This window comes from Desmodus rotundus, chromosome 2, assembly GCF_022682495.2.
Source record: "Desmodus rotundus isolate HL8 chromosome 2, HLdesRot8A.1, whole genome shotgun sequence".
In the NCBI taxonomy this organism is placed as follows: Eukaryota; Metazoa; Chordata; class Mammalia; order Chiroptera; family Phyllostomidae; genus Desmodus; species Desmodus rotundus.
The window spans coordinates 127122828-127141815 of NC_071388.1; the positions used below are offsets into that span (position 1 = coordinate 127122828).

General features: G+C 36.3%; 1 protein-coding gene across 1 annotated transcript in view; it reads right to left on the reverse strand.

Moving 5' to 3' along the window:
• The window catches only part of MCM6 (minichromosome maintenance complex component 6), a 46701-nt gene that overhangs the window by 5352 nt on the left and 22361 nt on the right, over positions 1 to 18988 (reverse strand). The window contains exons 9-14 of the mRNA XM_024569668.3: positions 14331 to 14472; positions 13750 to 13857; positions 11526 to 11681; positions 9801 to 9929; positions 8207 to 8368; positions 297 to 432 (exon numbers count right to left, since the gene is read on the reverse strand). Coding sequence (XP_024425436.1) covers positions 297 to 432; positions 8207 to 8368; positions 9801 to 9929; positions 11526 to 11681; positions 13750 to 13857; positions 14331 to 14472 — 833 coding nt within the window. The remainder of the gene's footprint in view (positions 1 to 296; positions 433 to 8206; positions 8369 to 9800; positions 9930 to 11525; positions 11682 to 13749; positions 13858 to 14330; positions 14473 to 18988) is intronic.

The window sequence follows — 18988 nt, forward strand, 5'->3', positions numbered from 1 at the left end:
TTTAATCCTGATAATTTTCTGTTTTAGTGTACCTGAGAACATGTTTTTAAATCAAAAACAAAATAACAAAATACAAATAAGGCTCGGGAATTAAATCCACTATCTCCATTTTGGTCTATTTTGTCTTTTAAGCATATATATTTTATGTCAATTATCTAATTGAATATTAACTTATAAAGAGTTAATTACAATTCAATACCCATTGAAAACCGTCATCAACAAATGCACTTTCACCATGACATCTCAGAGAACGTCATGGTCTCTAACTCCAGAACAGTCATAAACAAGCACCTCACCATTGATGCCATCTGGGGCCTCATCTACCTCCATTTGGGCTTCTTCGTCTTGATCTAGATTGACATCAGGTGTTTCTACCCGGATGATTGATTTGTTCAATAACCTGAAAGCTTCCTTCACATGTTTAGGCTGGACCTAAATCAAGATGAGGTAAATCAGGAAGTCAGTCTTTTCATATACCAAACAGACTCTCTCCATACAAAATCACAGTGGTATTTTGGTTTTCCCACACTCTGCCTCTTTGACACACACATAAAATATGAGATAGTACCGTAAAATCACCAGCATGGCGAAAATGACCAACAATATTGAGTGCAGGAAAAAATGTAGAACAACTTTCATTCACTGCTGGTGGGAATATAAATGGATATGACCACTATAGGAAACCGTTTTAGTCATCTCCAGTACACTGAACACATGTATACTACTACCTAGGACCCAATAATTCCATTCCTAAGTATATATACGACGCAACTGAAAGGTACATATAATAAACATCATGAGCCAAAAGATATGTATATCCCATAAGAACCCAAACTGGAAACTCTTCAAGTGCCCATTAACAGAAGAATGGGTGAATCACTGTGATACATTCAATGACAGACCATCACATAGAAATAAAAACAGAACTATGGCTACACAAAAGTTAAATAAGTTGTACAATATTAATCATTATAGTGTCAATCAAAATAGTGTTAATCAATATAGTGTTAATGCAGTGTTCAAGAAACCAGACAAGGGAGAACATACTCTATGACTGCTCTTACACAACGTACAGAAGCAAGAAATCAGAAAAATGGTTATCCTTAAATCCTTACATATGTGGCCAAATGATCTTTGATAAGGGTGCCAAGACCACTCACTGGGGAAGGGACAGTCTCTTCAACAAATGGTGCTGAGAAAACTGGAAATCACATTCAGAAGAATGAAGCTGGACCCTTGCCTTACATCATATGGAAAAATTAACTCAAAATAAATTAAAGACGTAAAACTATAAAACAACATATAAGAAAATGGGAAAAGCTCCATGACACTGGGTTTGGTAATGGTTTCTTGGAGATGGCATCAAAAACACAGGGAACAAAAAATAAAACTGACAAATGAGACCACATCCAATTAAACCGAGTATTAAAGGAAACAATAGAGTAAAAAAGGCAACCTATAGAACAGGATAAAATATTTGAAAATTACATATCTGATAAAGGGTTAATATGTAAAACATAAAGAATACCCATGCTCATTGTAGCATTATTGAAAATAGCCAAGAGGTGGAAGCAACCCAAATATCCATTGACAGATGAATGGATAAACAAAATGTGGTGTATACACACAATGGAATATTATTCAACCTTAAAAAAAGAAATGCTGCCACATGCTATAACATTTATGAACCTTGAGGACATTATGCTAAGTGGGATTAACTATTACAAAAAGACAAATACTACTATGATTCTAATCACAGCACTGTTTAGAGGTATCTAAAGCAGCCAAATTAGAAAGCCGAATAGTGGTTTCCAGGGTAGATGGTGTTTAATGGGTACAGAGTTTCAGTTTTGCAAGATGGAAACGTTCTAGAACTTTGTTGTGTGACAATGTGAATATGCTTAATACTGCTGAACTGTAACATCAAGTATAACTAAAAAATGGTTACGATAGCAAATTTTATATTGTTTTTAACCACAACTGAAAAAAACAGAGCTGAAAACAACCTAAATAAACCATCTCTCTCTCTCTCTCTCTCTCCCTCTCCCTCTCTCTCTCGGATCTGGTTATATACATTCACTGAAAGTAGAATGAGTTGTACAATTGTAATTTTTGCACTTTTCTGTATGTACGTTTTGCTTCAATAAAATAGCTTACTTGAAAGAAGAGTGACACATGCATGTTTTTAGGGGGATTGCTTTAATGCCTTTTATAAATAACCAATTGTCTTGCTAAATCTTCCTCTCTAACTAGCTGAGCTCCTTAACAAGATAAACCCAGCAGAGCAATTAAAAAAAAAAGTCAGCCATGCCTGGTGTGGCTCAGTGGACTGAATACTGGCTGTGAACCAGACGGTCATCAGTTCGATTCCCAGTCAGGGCACATGCCTGGGTTGCGGGCCAAGTCCCTAGTACAGGGCACTTGCGAGAGGCAACCACACACTGATATTTCTCTCTCTCTCTCTTTCTCCTTCTCTTCCCCTCTGTCTAAAAATGAATAAATAAAATCTTAATAAATAAATAAATCCATAAAAAATTCACGAGGAAATTTTAAGTTGTTTAATAAGTCAATATCAAGGCATATCCTACTAAAAGTACTGATCTATAAAAATTAAAGAATATTTAGAAAAAATCAAGTTATTTATGGAAGCAAAATTAATAATCAGGGGCTGGCTTCAGAGTCTCCTACAGCAATAGTTAATGTCAGGATACAGCAGGAAAATTCACAAAAAAAGAACGTATGACCAAACGTTATTGATCAAGCCAAGCTGTCATTCAGGTAAAGACTACAATAGATCTGTTGAACATAATAGCACTAAGAGAATATTATTCTCACAAATGTAGTTGTTTTTCACTGAACTCTTCTTATCCAAATTTCAATCAGCCAAGAGATGGATTAGGAAATCATGACAAAAAAAAATCTCCACTAAGCCTTGCATATATTTAGCTACACAACTAAGACTAAAACAAATGTGGGAATTAAGCGTGATAGAACACAATGTAAATAACATGAGCCCTGAAGAAATAATATAACTAATAAAAATGGGAAGAGAACGGAAGAGAACAGGGAGACCTGACAAATTTGCTGATTGCCCCTTGCCTGTACCAGAGTCAAAATATGATAAACCAAGTGACAGATAAGCATATTTGACGGCACAAAGGTACACACAAAGATATTATTTACTAAAATCAGGTGGTTGAGAGGCAGGAAAGTAGGGGAAGTGAAACATGTTAGTTTTATCACTGCTCATAGTAGGGAACCAATAGACAACTAAGGGCATGATATAAAGCTATAATAATACAAGTTACCACTAAAATAAAACAGAAACCTTCTGAATATCAGAACTGCATATACAAGCAAAAGCAAAGAGGTCATACAAAGAAAAATCTTTTCAACTGTAAGAGGAAAAAACCAAATAAACCTATCTCTCACATCAATATATCTAAATGGTTTTAACTCATGTACTAAATGCAAAAAAGAGAAAATGCAGACAATTGTAACTGAATAAAAATTAAAAAAAAAACTTAAAAAAACAAAACAAAACAAACAAAATAAATGCAAAATGGAACAGACTCATAGATACAGGAAGAGACTGATGGTTGCCAGAGGGGATGGGGTTAGGAGGCTGGGTGAAAAAGGTGAAGAGATTAAGAAGTATATATTGGCCCTGGCTGTGTGTCTCAGTGGATTGAACACCAGCCTGTGAACCAAACCAAAGGGTCGCTGGTTCGATTCCCAGTCAGGGCACATGCCTGGGGTGCAGGCCAGGTCCCCTGTTGGGGGTGTGTGAGAGGTGAAACAACACACATTGATGTTTCTCTCCCTCTCTCCCTAAAAATAAAATAAATAAAATCTTTAAAAAAAAAGGTACATATTGGTTGCTACAAAATAGTCACAGGGATGTAATGTACAGCATAGGACATACTGTTGGTAAGATTGTATTAACTCTGTATGGTGCCAACTGGGAAATATTGGGGGGGGGTGCATGTGCATTTTGTAAAGTATGTGATTGTCTAACCACTATGCTGTACACCTCAAACTACTACAAAATAATATTGAATGTAAATTAAAAAAAATAATAAAGCCAGTCAAATTGGGAGGGGGAAGCAAAAAAGATTTTCTATTTTGGTCCCAAAATAAAAAATAACTCCATACTGTGTTTTGTGATCCAAATGTCATATATATGTGAGACACACAAACTTATTCAGAAATGCTGAAAATAAAAAGTTAAGGTATACCAGGCAATGCAAGGTGGAATTCAGGCCAAATGCATAAATGAGACAAAGGAAGGCACACTACTAAAGTTAGAGGGTACAAATCACAATGAAAATCAGTTAGGAGAGCAACAATATTAATAATGCTAATAATACTATTACTAATTATAGTAAATAGAAGAATAAATGGAGAGAAAATTGTATTATTGGTACAGAAATAGAAACTGTTAATGAGACTTTTAATTTTCAATCTAGAGATGATGCAGTAGACCAAGAAGACCTACAAAAAATCCTATCTATGTAACATAATAAGGTAACTTCACCCTTCAGGGACATATGCACACGTGCAATTACATATATTATATATGCTGTAAACAGAGACTAGGCCTTCCTTAAAAGTGCCCACAGAACATTTATGAAAGCTGACATTAGGCTACAAAGAACCCAACCATAAATTCCAAAAAACAAAACTAAATTAGAAATAGACATCATTTTCTAATTAGAATGTAATAAAGTAAAACAAGCAAACAAAAAAATTTAAACAAGCAAACATTCTAACTAGATATTAATAAACTACTAAACAACTCTTAGAAGTGGACAATTTTCTAAGAAAATATAGGTTACAAAAACCAACCAGGAAGAGAGAAAAAAATCTAAACAAGACTCATTTCCATGGCAGAAATGAAGAACCATGCATCCACATTATACTGGACTCAGAGGGTTTTACTTGATAATTATTATAAAACAGCAGATAACTTTAAAGTAATGTAAGTGCTAGAATTTAAAAAAGGGAAAAACTTCCCAATTTCTTCATTAAAAAACAACCAATACAAATACTGCAAAAACAAACAAAAATATCTTGAGACCAATTTCACATATGATTATTGCTTAAAAATTCCTAAGTAACAGCAAATAGAAGCCAGCTGCATTAAAAGACCCAGTGGGATTTACCCCAGAAATTCAAGGATGACTTGATATTAGAAAGTCTATTAATTTATTTTTCACATTAATAGATCAGGGAGAAAACCCCCCCACAAAACTCTATAGTCACTTAAAAGACACCTGGTAAAATAACCTTATTGAAAATATTCAAGATAGGAATAATAAATGTATACTTCCTATTGATAAAAACACCTCAGTCACAGAGCCCATCCAAAAAAAAAAAAAAGGAAAAAAAGAAAAAGATGGTCCAATGTCATTATTATTACACATTATACTGCAATTGCAAAAGCCAAAGTAAATTAGTGCAGAAAATGGGAAAATATTAAAATAAAGTTTATTTTTCATTAAGACTGGAAAGACATACATATACCATTATATTATTTGCAGATACAAATCAATATCTGGAAATCAAGAGATTCTATTCAACAACTAAAATAAAAGATGTCAGTAAAGTAAAAAACTAGATCAATATATACAAATAGTTACCATTAAAAAAAGCCTACTGTCATTTGTGAAGAGCGAGCCTTTATATCAGTCTGAATCTGAGTGACATGAAGAGAGCCCCTTGTTAACATATAAACAAACACATAGCATGAGCAGGAAAAAGAAAAGAGACTTCCAGTCAAGATGTAGGTGTAGGTGTGGATGGAGGCCTGGGTAAATCCTTTCAATTGACCTGCCAACAGCAAACAAGGCTCAACTACAAGAGGGGGGTGTCCTCAGCCCACACAAAGGGTGCACCTTGAGTACCCAGTATGGGTGGCAGGGAAGGCTGTGCCACTGGAGCCTACAGGGCACCTACTACAGTAGGCCCCACTACCAAGACAGGGAATCAAAGCAGCTCTACCTAATACATAGAAACAAACACAGGGAAGATGCCAAAATGAGGCGACAAAGAAATATGGCCCAAATGAAAATATAGATCAAAACTGCAGAAAAAGAACTAAATGAAATGGAGATAAGCAATCTGTCAGACGCAGAGTTCAAAACACTGGTTATAAAGATGCTCAAGGAACTCAGTCAATAATTCAACGGCATAAAAAAGAGCAAGGCAGAAATGAAGGATATACTGATAGAAAGGAACAATCTACAGGGAATCAATAGTAGAGTGGATGAAAGCCAAGAATCAAATCAATGATATGGAACATATTGGAGACAAAAAACAATCAAGCAGAGCAACAAGAAGAAAAAAGAATCCCAAAAACAAACAAACAAAAAAATGAGGGTAGTTTAAGAAGCCTCTGGGACGACTTCAGATGTTTCAACATTCACATCATAGGGGTTCCAAAAGGAGAGGAGGAAGAGCAAGAAATTGAAAACTTATTTGAAAAAATAATGAAAGAAAACTTCCCTAATTTGGTGAAGGAAATAGACATCTAACTCCAGGAAGCACAGAGAGTCCCAAACAAGAAAAACACATAGCATGAGCAAAAATAAATGTCCCTGGTTAAAGTGGCTGAGAAACATAACCTAGATTCTAACTGCTATGTTTTCTTGGGTAGGAAAAGCCATTATAAAGATATCTATTCTCCATATTAATATAGAAATTCAATGTACACTTAATAAAAATATTAATAATTATTTAAAGAAACTAAGCCAGATAACTAGAGCCAAAAGAGAACAATGCAATGGTATTAGCTGTATATTTAAAATATAAAGCCCCATGAGGGGATTAACTACAAATAGGTAGGTACAGAATAGCCACGGGGATGTAAAGTACAGTATAGGAAGTGGAGCAGCCAAAGAACCTATAATCATGACCCACAGACATGAACAATGGTGTGGGGATTGCCTGAAGGGGTGGTGGATGCTGGGTGGAGGGAGGCAAAGTGGGAAAACTTGGGACAACTGTAATAGCATAATCAAGAAAATATAATTAAAAAATATAAAGCCGCGTTGATTAAAATATTGTGGTACCAATGCAAAGAGGAGGCTGACAGACCAATGGAACAGAACAGAAAGTCCAGAAAGAGATCCTAACAAATGCAAGAATTTAATGTATGATAAAGGCATACCAAACCAGTGTGGAAAAGGTGGATTGTTCAACAAGTGGTGCTGGAACTAGGAAACTAGCTGAAAAAGAATCAAAGTGACTTACACCTTACATCTTACAGCGGAATAAATACCAAATGTTTGAATGACTGAAATACAAACAACCAAACCATGTAAGTGCTTGAGGAAATCCTGGGACTACTTGTAAAATCTTAGAGTAGGGAAGGCCTTTCTAATAAAACAATAAATAAAACATGGACAAAGAATATGATCATGAAAGGAGATAAAAACAGCTGTTAAATATATGCAGAGACACTCAATTTCATTCAGAAAATGTATTTCTGTATATACACAAATATATGTAGTTATTTTCCTATGATGTGAATTTGCTACCTATTTAAAGGAAAAAAAAAAAAAAGAAGAAGAAGAGAGAAATCTATTAAAGATTTCCCAGGACACATGTCAGTTCAATGAAACTCATTCCAGGAAAAATCACAATGGAGGAAAAAACCTTACATTGTCTAATAGAAAACCAGGTAGAGCAGGGTGGCTTTGCTTGAAGCAGAGATGATGGCTCGAATACCCTGCCATACCACTTCCCATTTACTCCCTAAATACCCACTGACATATACCTGGTAGAACCCAGGGCTCAAATAATATGTTCATAACCATACATTATACAAATCAAAGGAGAGTTCCCTTGGAGGTAAGGGGCTATATTTTTATATCTGAATTCCCAGCCCAGAGGTCTAGTGCACTGTAGGGTTTAAACAAAAATTTTTTTGAATGAATGCCATTATCAATAACTCACCTCTATATGTATCCTGTAATCTATGACATGATTATCTCATTACTATTAACCTAACCACACTCAATAAATGCTTGGCAGCAACCTTCAAGGGAGAAATCCCAAGGTCATGTATCCTATGGGCACTCAACAGTTATATAAAAATAAATCTGCAGCAAATGCTGGTATGTCCCAAACAAGATAAAAACATGTTTATAAGCCAACAAATCAATTTCTCTTCCCACCCATTATGCTGAAGTAATTTTGATACCTCATCACAGCAGTGCATTCGAGCCATTGCCTCGGAGAGACGGATCATGCTCTCTAGCTGTCGCACTGTAATCCTCCATGAAGACTTGGCTACTCCAGAACCATCCCTCTGGCGGAGACGCTTATACTGTTCCACAATGAAGTCCTCCGACTCTCTGGAAATCTGTTTGAGAACATCACTCAAGTCAGAGTATTTCTACTTGATGGGAGCTGTGTTAAACATAGGTTTAAGGGACTTCCAGGTGGAAACATTTTTGGGGAACTAAGAAAGCCAAAATTTTGAAGCCAATGACAAGGAATTAACATGGAAATGTCTTTCAACAGAAGCTATTACTAAGGAAGCCTTTGCATATATTGGTACATAAATTCCATGTACTAATTTTATGAACAGGAAGGCAGAATGGCTGGTGTTTAAGCAAATGGCCATTTCTAAAAGATATGTAACAAACTGAAATAATGGGATAGGATGTAATAATACCTTTTTACCCAAGATGACAGAGCTCAATAAACAAATTAATGTTCAGACTATTCTTGAGACTCAGTAAATTAATTTATGCTGTCTTTAAGAAAAAAAGAGGTCAAAACACACACATATATATCATACACCAGCTATTTCAGTAAACCTTAATATTTGCTGAATAATAACAAAGTGAGGCATACTAAAGAATCCTCGGTTTTTCAGAACAAGAAACTCAGCATGTTAATGAAGCATGTGGTAGTCACCATATTCAGGGACCATATTCAGTCACAGAGAACAAATGCCTCTTCACACAAAAGTGACTCATAACCCCTAGATGTCAATGACTCACTAAGCTTCTTTTGGGACAGTGAAAGTCAATCCCAATAGTACTGTGGATAATTAAGTGAAAGTGATGGGATATTAAAGTCTAAGAATAATCCCCAAAGTCAAGCCAGAAAATAGTATGTAAAAACTTGGAATCAACCAAAAGCAACCAAATTTTTTTCTTTTCCTATTCTGTTTTAGTAAAATGTAAAAAAAACAACAAAAAAAAAAACAACCAGATGCATTATGAAGGTTTATTTTATTTATTTAATTTTTAAATGGAGGTTTACTTTAAAAATAAATGTCCAAGTGAGTATCCTGGATCTAGTGCAGATTCAATCCAATGAACTACATCAATTACTATAAAACAGCAATCATGTTCATTCACAATTACCTAGAGGAATCCAAGATTTTCCTTAGAGAAAGAATTGAGAGCACTCAGTAGACTACTGATTTAAACACATACAGTTTTACGATTCTTAGGAATGGTTGAAATAAAGGATGCCCTACTTTACTTGGTTATTCAAAAGTCTTATCACTTTTAAGAATATTTTTATTTTTATCACCTAACAAGGAAAAGGAATGGGATTGTTCACTTTTAAAATGCACTTTACTCAACTCTCTGAAGAAGCAAATTGTTCTAAAAAACAAAGAAACAAAAAAACCCCTAAACACCCAAAACAAACAAAAATACCTTGAAACAAACAAACAGACAAAGTTCAGATTCAGTTTTTTCCCTATCACTCTTTTGTCTTAATGCCACTTTAATGTATCCATTACAATCTATTTCAGTACAAAAAGGGCAGGTTACCTTTGGTTTAAACTGCCTTGCAAAGAGAAGGTATCTCCTGATATCATCAAGGGAGTAGACACGATCAATCGAATCCTCAATTCTTGAATGCAAGTCTACTATGCGCCTGGCAATAGCATAATCTGTAACCTAATTGAAAGCAAAAAGAAAAAAATCACTTTGATCAGCCATTGCAATATCCACTCCAGACTATCATAGGCATTAAAAAATTATTTATAGCTAAAAACAAGCTCTAACATGACAATGAAAGAGTCACAGGCACAAAGTTCCTGAGGAAAGTTTGGTACCAGTTGCATTTAAAACCAAGTTTAAATGTTTACCTTTGCCCCACTCCAACAATATTCCTGAAGGAATGAACTGACTTTGATAACAACAGCAGAACTATGACTTCTATGACCCTTAGTACATGAAAGACACTATTGCCTGAAGCGTGTCTAACCCACACAACCTTCACAAGAACCTTGTTAAGGAGGTAGTTATTATCCCTAGTTTACAAATGAGTAAATTGAGGCCCAGAGAGGTTAAGTAACTGGTCCAACATCACACTAAGTAATGGGTCCAGGATTTGAGCAGTCCAGCTTCAAAGTCTGTGCTCTTAGCCACTACACCACATTGCCAGTTGTTAATATATGGAATTAATTATCACAGAATCATTAACATTGATACAAAAATCATACAAAAAATAAGCAATTTACTCTCAAATGGTACAGAAAAAACTATATAGATGTAAAGAGAACAAATGATACAGTAAATGGAATAAAATATTAATATGTGAATAGAAAAAAGGAAGGGTATATGGGTGCCACATATACTATTGTTTCTTGCAGTTTTTCTGTAAGTTTGAAATTATTTCCAAGAGATTAAAAACTAATTTAATGGATTATATACAAACAGAAATATATACCCTCAAATAACTCCCAAGTAAGGGGGTTGGTTGGGTTAAATATTTATATGGATTTGTAAAGGAAAAAACAAACCAAAACATAAAAAACTAAAATCCTGCCAACATTCACACGATGGAAGGCAGCTTTTTTTAGATAACAAAGTTTTGCTGTAAGAGACATGTGTTGTGCAATATACAATCTCCATGCTCAGCAATCACCGGCACAGCCTGCAACATTAGCTCCTACAGAATGCCATTTTGCACAACAGTTCTGGGCACATGTGAGCTGTGCAATATTGTTAAATATTGAAGTATAAAAACCCTAATAACTGACACGTTAGAATCCAAGTAAACTCAGCACTTTACACTCAATCTTCAAACTGTCCCATAATTAGGGAAAAAAGTAATATACACTAAACTTTGTGAGAAGATATGGGAAGGCTAATGACTCCTGATTTGGAGGGGGGAAAAAAACCTTCAATATTCCATTTTTTTCCAAGCTTACTAAAAAACCCCCAACAAAACAAAAAATTCTTATAAAAATCTTAGAGTATGGTTGGAAATTAACTGTAATATGTTTCCTTTTTCTTCTGAAAATTAAAAAGCAGTAGCAAAAACAAAAAACTCAATATTCTTCCACACAATTAAGTGGAACCAGAAATTCAAGTGATTTTATTTTGAATTGGTCAACAAATCCTTGCCCAATCCGTGCCACTCTGAGAGAAAGGCCTGTGCAGACACATGCACCATCTGTTCAGCAGTATATATTCAAGCCCATCTCACTCAATCACTCAAACTGGAAATAACCAAGGAGGTTAAGAGTGACAGCTCATGTTGGATACCTCATTACATTCATCCACAAGTATAAAGAAGAGATCAAATCGGGACATGATGGGAGCTGACAAATTTATATTCTGTTTCAATGACTTTGATCTGTCATAGTGTCCACCGACTGGATTTGCTGCTGCCAAAATGGATGTCCTGGCATTCAGAGTAGCCTGAAAACAAAAGAAAGAATTGTGACAGGTTTAAAAAGACATCTGGAATGGCCAAGAAACATATGACAAAACGCTCAATCTCTCTCCTAATTAATTAAACACTAACCAAAACATTAAGATATCATTTATCACCTACTGAAACATTAAAAATTAAAGTCTAATAACTTACAGCACACAAGCACTACCAGATGATGATGGAGAGATGTCGTGCACACCCTCTAAGCCAGCAATTTTTTTTTAATTTTTTAATTTTTATTGTTGTTCACATACAGTTGTCTCCATTTTCACCCCCCCACCTCCCACCCTCAAACCTACCCCCCTTTGGCTTTGTCCTTATGTCCTTTATACTTGTTCCTTGATGGCCCTTCCCCTATTATCCCTCTTCCCCCTCCCCTCTGGTTACTGTCAGCTTGCTCTTTATTTCAATGTCTCTGGTTGTATTTTTAAGCAAGCACTTTCTTGTTAAGATTTTATCCTGCAGCTAGGTACAGGAAGATGTGTGTTCAAGGATGTTTACAATATTGTTTGTAATCAAAAGGCTGAAAATGACCCAAATGTCACTCTGTAGGAGTCTATTTGGGGTACATAAAATTGAAAACCATGCAGTAACTAAAAAAAAAAAAACAACCCACAAAACCCAAAGTGGATCTAATATGTGCTGATATATAGATTGCAGAAAAAAAATTATGACATTAAATAAGCAAGGAACAAAACTATGTATTATGTTTATTTAAATATAAAATATTCCTAAAACGGGCATAAACTCAGCAGGTATTTCTGAGTATATATTAGTGCTGGGAGTTGTAGAGGAAGATCTCTCTTTTTTATATTTTAGTGTACTGCTTAAAATTTCCTTAACCATTTGAATGTATTACTTTATTTACAAAATTTGATTTCTCTCTACTGTTGGTCACAGTACTGTACAGTCAAGTGCCAATTAACGATAAGAATAGGCTCTGAGAAACAAGTTGTTAGGCAATTTCATGGTTGTGTGAAGATCACAGAGTGTACTTACACCAAATTAGATGGTATAGTCTACTACACACCTAGGCTATACACTATAGCCTACTGTCTAGGCTACAACTGTACAAAACAACATGAGCTTCAATCAAGCACAAGAGAAAATGATGTAATTAAGAGATGCAAACACAGGTGTATGAAGCTGCTGCCTGTTTAACATGGCAAACTGTTTTACAGCAAACTTTTTTGTATAAGTAGAAAGAGAACACTCTAAATTAACAATAAAATGTGTGCCCTGGCTGGTGTGGCTCAGTGGATTGAACGCCGGCCTGCAAACCAAATGGTCACAGGTTCAATTCCCAGTCAGGGCACATGTCTGGGTTGTGGGCCAGGTCCCCAGTAGGGGTGTGTGAGAGTCAACCACACACTAATTGTTTCTCTCTCTCTGGAAATAAATAAAATGTTAAAAAAAAAATCTAGTATAATAAATCAATAACATGGTCATTTATTATCATTACCAAATATCATGTACTATACATAATTGCATGTGCTATACTTCCTACAGCTGGCAGCACAGTAGGTTTACACCAGCATCACCACAAACACATGAGTGATGTGCTGTGTTAATATATTACAATGACTGAGATATCACTAGATGACAGGAAATTTTCAGCTCCATCATAATCTAATGGGACCACCATCATATATGTGGCCTATCCTTGACCGAAATGTTGCTATGTGGCACATGACTGTACTTAAATATTATTTCCATTTGAATCGTCTGTGAATTATTTTGTTACAATTTCGGACAACTCACATTTTCTGATGAAAACATGCTTTATCAAAAAATGTAGAAGCTTTGTGGAAATTTTAAGAAGTGAAATGCTAAAAATTTCACCAGTAACCTCTAATTTCTGTCAAGCAACACATTTTCACAGCACCCTAAAGAGCACCTATAATTTGGATTAGTAATTCTCAGGGCTGTGTTTTCCATGTCAACGAACAGTATTTCACGTTGAAATAATTCATTTTACCCAGGGGAATGTCTCTAGAGCTACGTTAATCTACAAGGCACAATGCAGTGGAACGGAAATGGACACACACATACCTTCACTCCCGCTTTAGTGATGGAGATGGTCTGCTGTTCCATAGCTTCATGAATAGCAACTTGATCCCGTATATCCATCTTATCGAACTCATCAATACAACATACACCCTGTAACCAAACAAATCTAGCATGACATACTGCCTTTTAAGTGTCAAATGGGAAGTCAACTCAAAGTTTGCACCAAAAATCTTTTAATACTCTCTAAATAAGGTACATAAGCAATCCTAATTCCCTCTATTAGATTAAGATAGTACAATAAATCCCAGAGCTAGAAGAAATCATATGCTTTTGACTCATTTTAAACTAAGATAAGACTAAAGACATATATTTATTGCATTTTTACTCAACATAAAAATCTTGTGTAAATGTCAGGGTCAAAATATTCTGGATCACTTTAGCACTGATCTTCAGCTGAAGAAGTAACAGGTGAAATTTACTGATATAATTAATCAATACCAAATACATATTATTTACTAAAAATGCCCCCTTTAAAGGACTTTAAAAATATAAACTTATAGGCCTTTACTGATAGGGTAGGGAATAGTCTGGTTTTCCTATATCCAAAAGTCAAATGTTCTTACATTATCAGCCAGCATCAAAGCTCCAGCTTCAATGACAAACTCATGAGATTCTTCATCTCTCACAACAGCTGCTGTTAAGCCAGCAGCACTGGACGCTTTGCCACTGGTGTAGACAGCTCTGGGGCTGAACTCCTCCACGTGCCTGTTCGAGATTATCATATTCATTAACATGTGACTGACTACAAAGCATCCTTTCCAGGAATATCACCTGATAGCATTTATGTCAATTAAGAATATAAATTTCTTTTTAAAAAATCTGAGGAAAGCATTAAGCTATATAAGCAATCCATAGATACATGCTATGAACTAAATATAAAGCCATAGGCTGAATATAAAGACTTTCTCCTTTGGTCTTTTAAAGAGTCTCATGCTCTACTGATCTCCTTTGGTCATTTAAACAGATTTAAATCCATTCCTGTCAAATGTAAGATGCAATTCATACATGATAAAAACATCAACTTTAAAAGTTTTATTAACAGTTTAGCAATAATGATCTATTAGAAGGTCTTGTCCTTAAAAAAATGAGACAAAACTAGATGTGAAGTTTATTCTAAAAATGCAAGGCTGGTTTAACAGCTAAACATCAGTAATATGTTATGTTAATAAAGGATAAGAAACACTTCAATAGATGCAGGAAAAAACCACACGTGACAAAATCCAACACACCTTCACGATAAAAACTCAACAAACTAGGAATAGAAGAGACTTTCCCTCAGCCTGATTAAGGGAACCTATAAAAATACACAGCTAAGATCATTCTTAAAGGTTAAAAGGTGAATGCTTTCCCCCTAAGATCAGGAATGTTCACTCTGCCACTTCTATTCAACATTATACTCAAAGGTCTAGCCAGGACAATTAAACAAGAAAAAGGCACACAGATTTGAAAGAACAACAACTATCACTATTTGCAGATAACATGATCTTATAGGTTGAAAATCCTATGGAATCCACTAAAACATTAGAACTAATAAATGAGTTCATGCAAGGTTGAGAGACAAAAAGATCAACAATCTTATTTACAATAGCATCAAAAAGATTAGAGAACACTTAGGAATAGGTTTAACAAAAGTGCAAGCTTTTACCCTGAAAACTATAAAACATTGTTCAAAGAAATTAAAGAAGGCCTAAATAATGCAAAGATATTCCATATTCACGGATCAGAAGAGTTAATACTTTAAAAAGCCAATACAGAGAACCAAGATGGCAGCGTAGGTAGACACACTGCGCCTCCTCGCACAACCAGAACTGACAGAAAATCGAACGGCAAGGGGGTCCAACACCAAGGAAATACAAAAATAAACATTCATCCAGACTGGTAGGAGGGGCGGAGACGGGCACCGGCGTGGCTGTGGTGGGACCGAGATTGGCATAGTGTGGGACTAACAGCGCAGGCAGTCCGAGCACTAGCGGCCCCTGCCGCCCCACATTTGAGCAGATAAACCGAGAGGGCTGGACTCAGAGTGGTGGAGAGCGGGGTGGGCAGAGCGGTGGGTAGCACCCTGCGGCCCCACATTTGTGCATAGATAAACCGGACAAACGGTGGGCAGCGAAGCAGACTGCGCAACCCAGGGCTCCAGCTCAGGGAAATAAAGCCTCAAACCTCTGATTGAAACCGCCTGTGGGGGTTGGGGCGGCAGCAGGAGAGACTCCCAGCCTCACAGGAGAGGTCGCTGGAGAGACCCACAGGGGCCTAGAGTGTGCACAGGCCCACCCACTCGGGAACCAGCACCAGAGGGGCCCAGTTTGATTGTGGGTATCAGAGTGAAAGACTGAAATCCGGAGGAGAGTGAGGCAGACGCCATTGCTCCTACTCGGCCCCTCCCCCACGTACAGCGTCACAGCGCAGCAACCAGCGTTACCCCGCCCCGGTGAACACCTAAGGCTCTGCCCCTTAAAGTAACAGACACGCCAAGACAAAAAGAAAAAAAAAAATGGCCCAAACAACAGAACACTTCAAAGCTCCAGAAAAAATACAACTAAGCAAGGAAGAGATAGCCAACCTATCTGATGCACAGTTCAAAACATTGGTTATCAAGATGCTCACAGAATTGGTTGAATCTATTCGAAAACCAGATGAAAAAATGAAGCCTATGCTAAGAGAAACAAAGGAAAATGTACAGGGAACCAATAGTGATGAGAAGGAAACTGGGACTCAAATCAATGGTGTGGACCAGAAGGAAGAAAGAAACATCCAACCAGAAAAGAATGAAGAAACAAGAATTCGGAAAAATGAGGAGAGGCTTAGGAACCTCCAGGACATCTCAAAACGTTCCAACATCCAAATTATAGGGGTGCCAGAAGGAGAAGAGGAAGAACAAAAAATTGAAAACTTATTTGAACAAATAATGAAGGAGAACTTCCCTCATCTGGCAAAGGAAATAGACTTCCGGGAAGTCCAGGAAGCTCAGAGTCTCAAAGAAGCTGGACCCAAGGAGGAACACACCAAGACACATCGTAATTCCATTACCCAAGATTAAACGCAAGGACCTACATCCAAGATTGTATCCAGCAAAGCTATCATTTAGAATGGAAAGGCAGATAAAGTGCTTCTCAGGTAAGGTCAAGTTAAAGAAGTTCATCATCACCAAGCCCTTATTATATGAAATGTTAAAGGGAGTTACCTAAGAAAAAGAAGATAAAAAATATCAACAGTAAAAATGACAGCAAACTCACAGTTATTAACAACCACACCTAAAACAAAAACAAGAGCAAACTATGCAAACAACTAGAACAGGAACACAACCATAGAGATGGAGATCACATGGAGGGTTGTCAATAGGGGAGTAGGAGGGGGAGGGGGGGGAAAGGTACAGAGAATAAGTAGCATAGATGATAGGTGGAAAATAGACAGGGGAGGGTAAAAATAGTGTAGGAAATGTAGAAGCCAAAGAACTTATAAGTATGACCCATGGACATGAACTATAGGGGGGAATGTGGGAGGGAGGGGGTGGGCAGGATGGAGTGGAGTGGGGGGGAATGGGACAACTGTATTAGCATAATCAATAAATATATTTAAAAAAAAGCCAATACACCTCAAATTGCTCTACAGATTCAATGCAATCCCTATTAATATTACAACTGGCTTCTTTGTAGAAACTGACAAGCTGATCCTAAAATTCATATGGAAACTTGAGGGAACCAGAATAGCCAAAACAATCTGGAAAAAAAGTCAGAGAACTCCTATTTTCTGATTTTAAAACTTACTACAAAGCTATAGTAATCATGCCAGTGTAGTGCTGGTCTAAGGATAGACACAGAGATTAATAAAATACAATGGAGAGTTCAGAAATAAACCCTTATGCTTATGGTCAACTGATTTTTGACAAGGGTAGCAAAACAACTCAATGGGGTAAAAATCATCTTAATGTTGGGACAACAGGATATTAATTTGCAAAAGAATAAAGCTGGACCCCTACTTTATACCATACTCAAAAATAAACTCAAACTAGATCAAGAATCTAAATTTAAGAGCCAAAATTATTTCAGAGAATCAAAAGCAGGGACTTGAACAGATACTTTGCACACCGATGTTCACAGCAGCATTACTCACAATAGCCCAAAGGTAGAAACAACCTAAATGTCCATTGGTGAATGAATGGATAAACAGTGTGATAAATACATACAATTTAGTCTTAAAAAGGAAGGAAATTCCGAGACTCTACAACACGGATGACTCTCGAATATATTATGCTAAGTGAAATGAACCAGTCATGAAAGGACAGATACTGCATGGTTCCACTTCTATGAGGGACCAGGAACAGTCAAATTCAGAAACAGAAGGTAGAATGGTGGTTGCTAGGGGCTGGAGAGAAGGGGATATAAAGAGTTACTGCTTAATGTGCGCAGAGTTTCAGTTTGAGAAGATGAAAAATTTCTGAAACTAGATGGTGCTAATGGCTGTGTAACTTAAATGTACCTAATGCCACTGAACTTTTTATAGCAGCATTGTTTGCTATAACAATGTTTGTAAGCCAAAGTAAAAACAGCATTGTTTACAAAAGCCAAGTAAAAACAATCCAAATGTCCATGAACTGATGAATGAACAATTAAATGTGGTATATACATATGGTAGGATATCAGGCAATAAATAAAAATAAAAGTATCGACGCATGCTCCAATATGGCTGAACCTGGAAAACATTATGGGAAGTGGAAGAAGCCAGTCAGTCACAAAGGCTCATATAGTATATAATTCCATTTACATGAAATGTCTGGATAGACACCAGAGTAGGTTAGGGATTGCCTATGGCCAGGGGGAGAATGAAGAGTGATGACTAGTGGGCATAACTTTTCTTTTCGGGGGATGAGAATGTTCTAAACTTACTTTAATTATGTTGTACAAATGTGAATATACTAAAACCATTAAATTGTACACTTAAAAGGGACAAATTCTATGATACGTAAATTATATTGCAATAAAGATGGTAAAAAACTCACTAGGCTGAAAAGGCTATTTCTAAGACAGTCACATACAATGTAATACTGTTACCAGAGGCAACATTGTAGTACATCTCTCCGTGGTGGTGGGTGGGGGGGCAGGGAGGGGAGGCAGGAAGTAGCAGCAGAGAAAATGAAGCATGGAAAAGAATTCCTTTTAACACAAGACTATTATCTTTAAATCCAGAACTCAGTCCCTGATTTACTTGAAAAAAATATTTA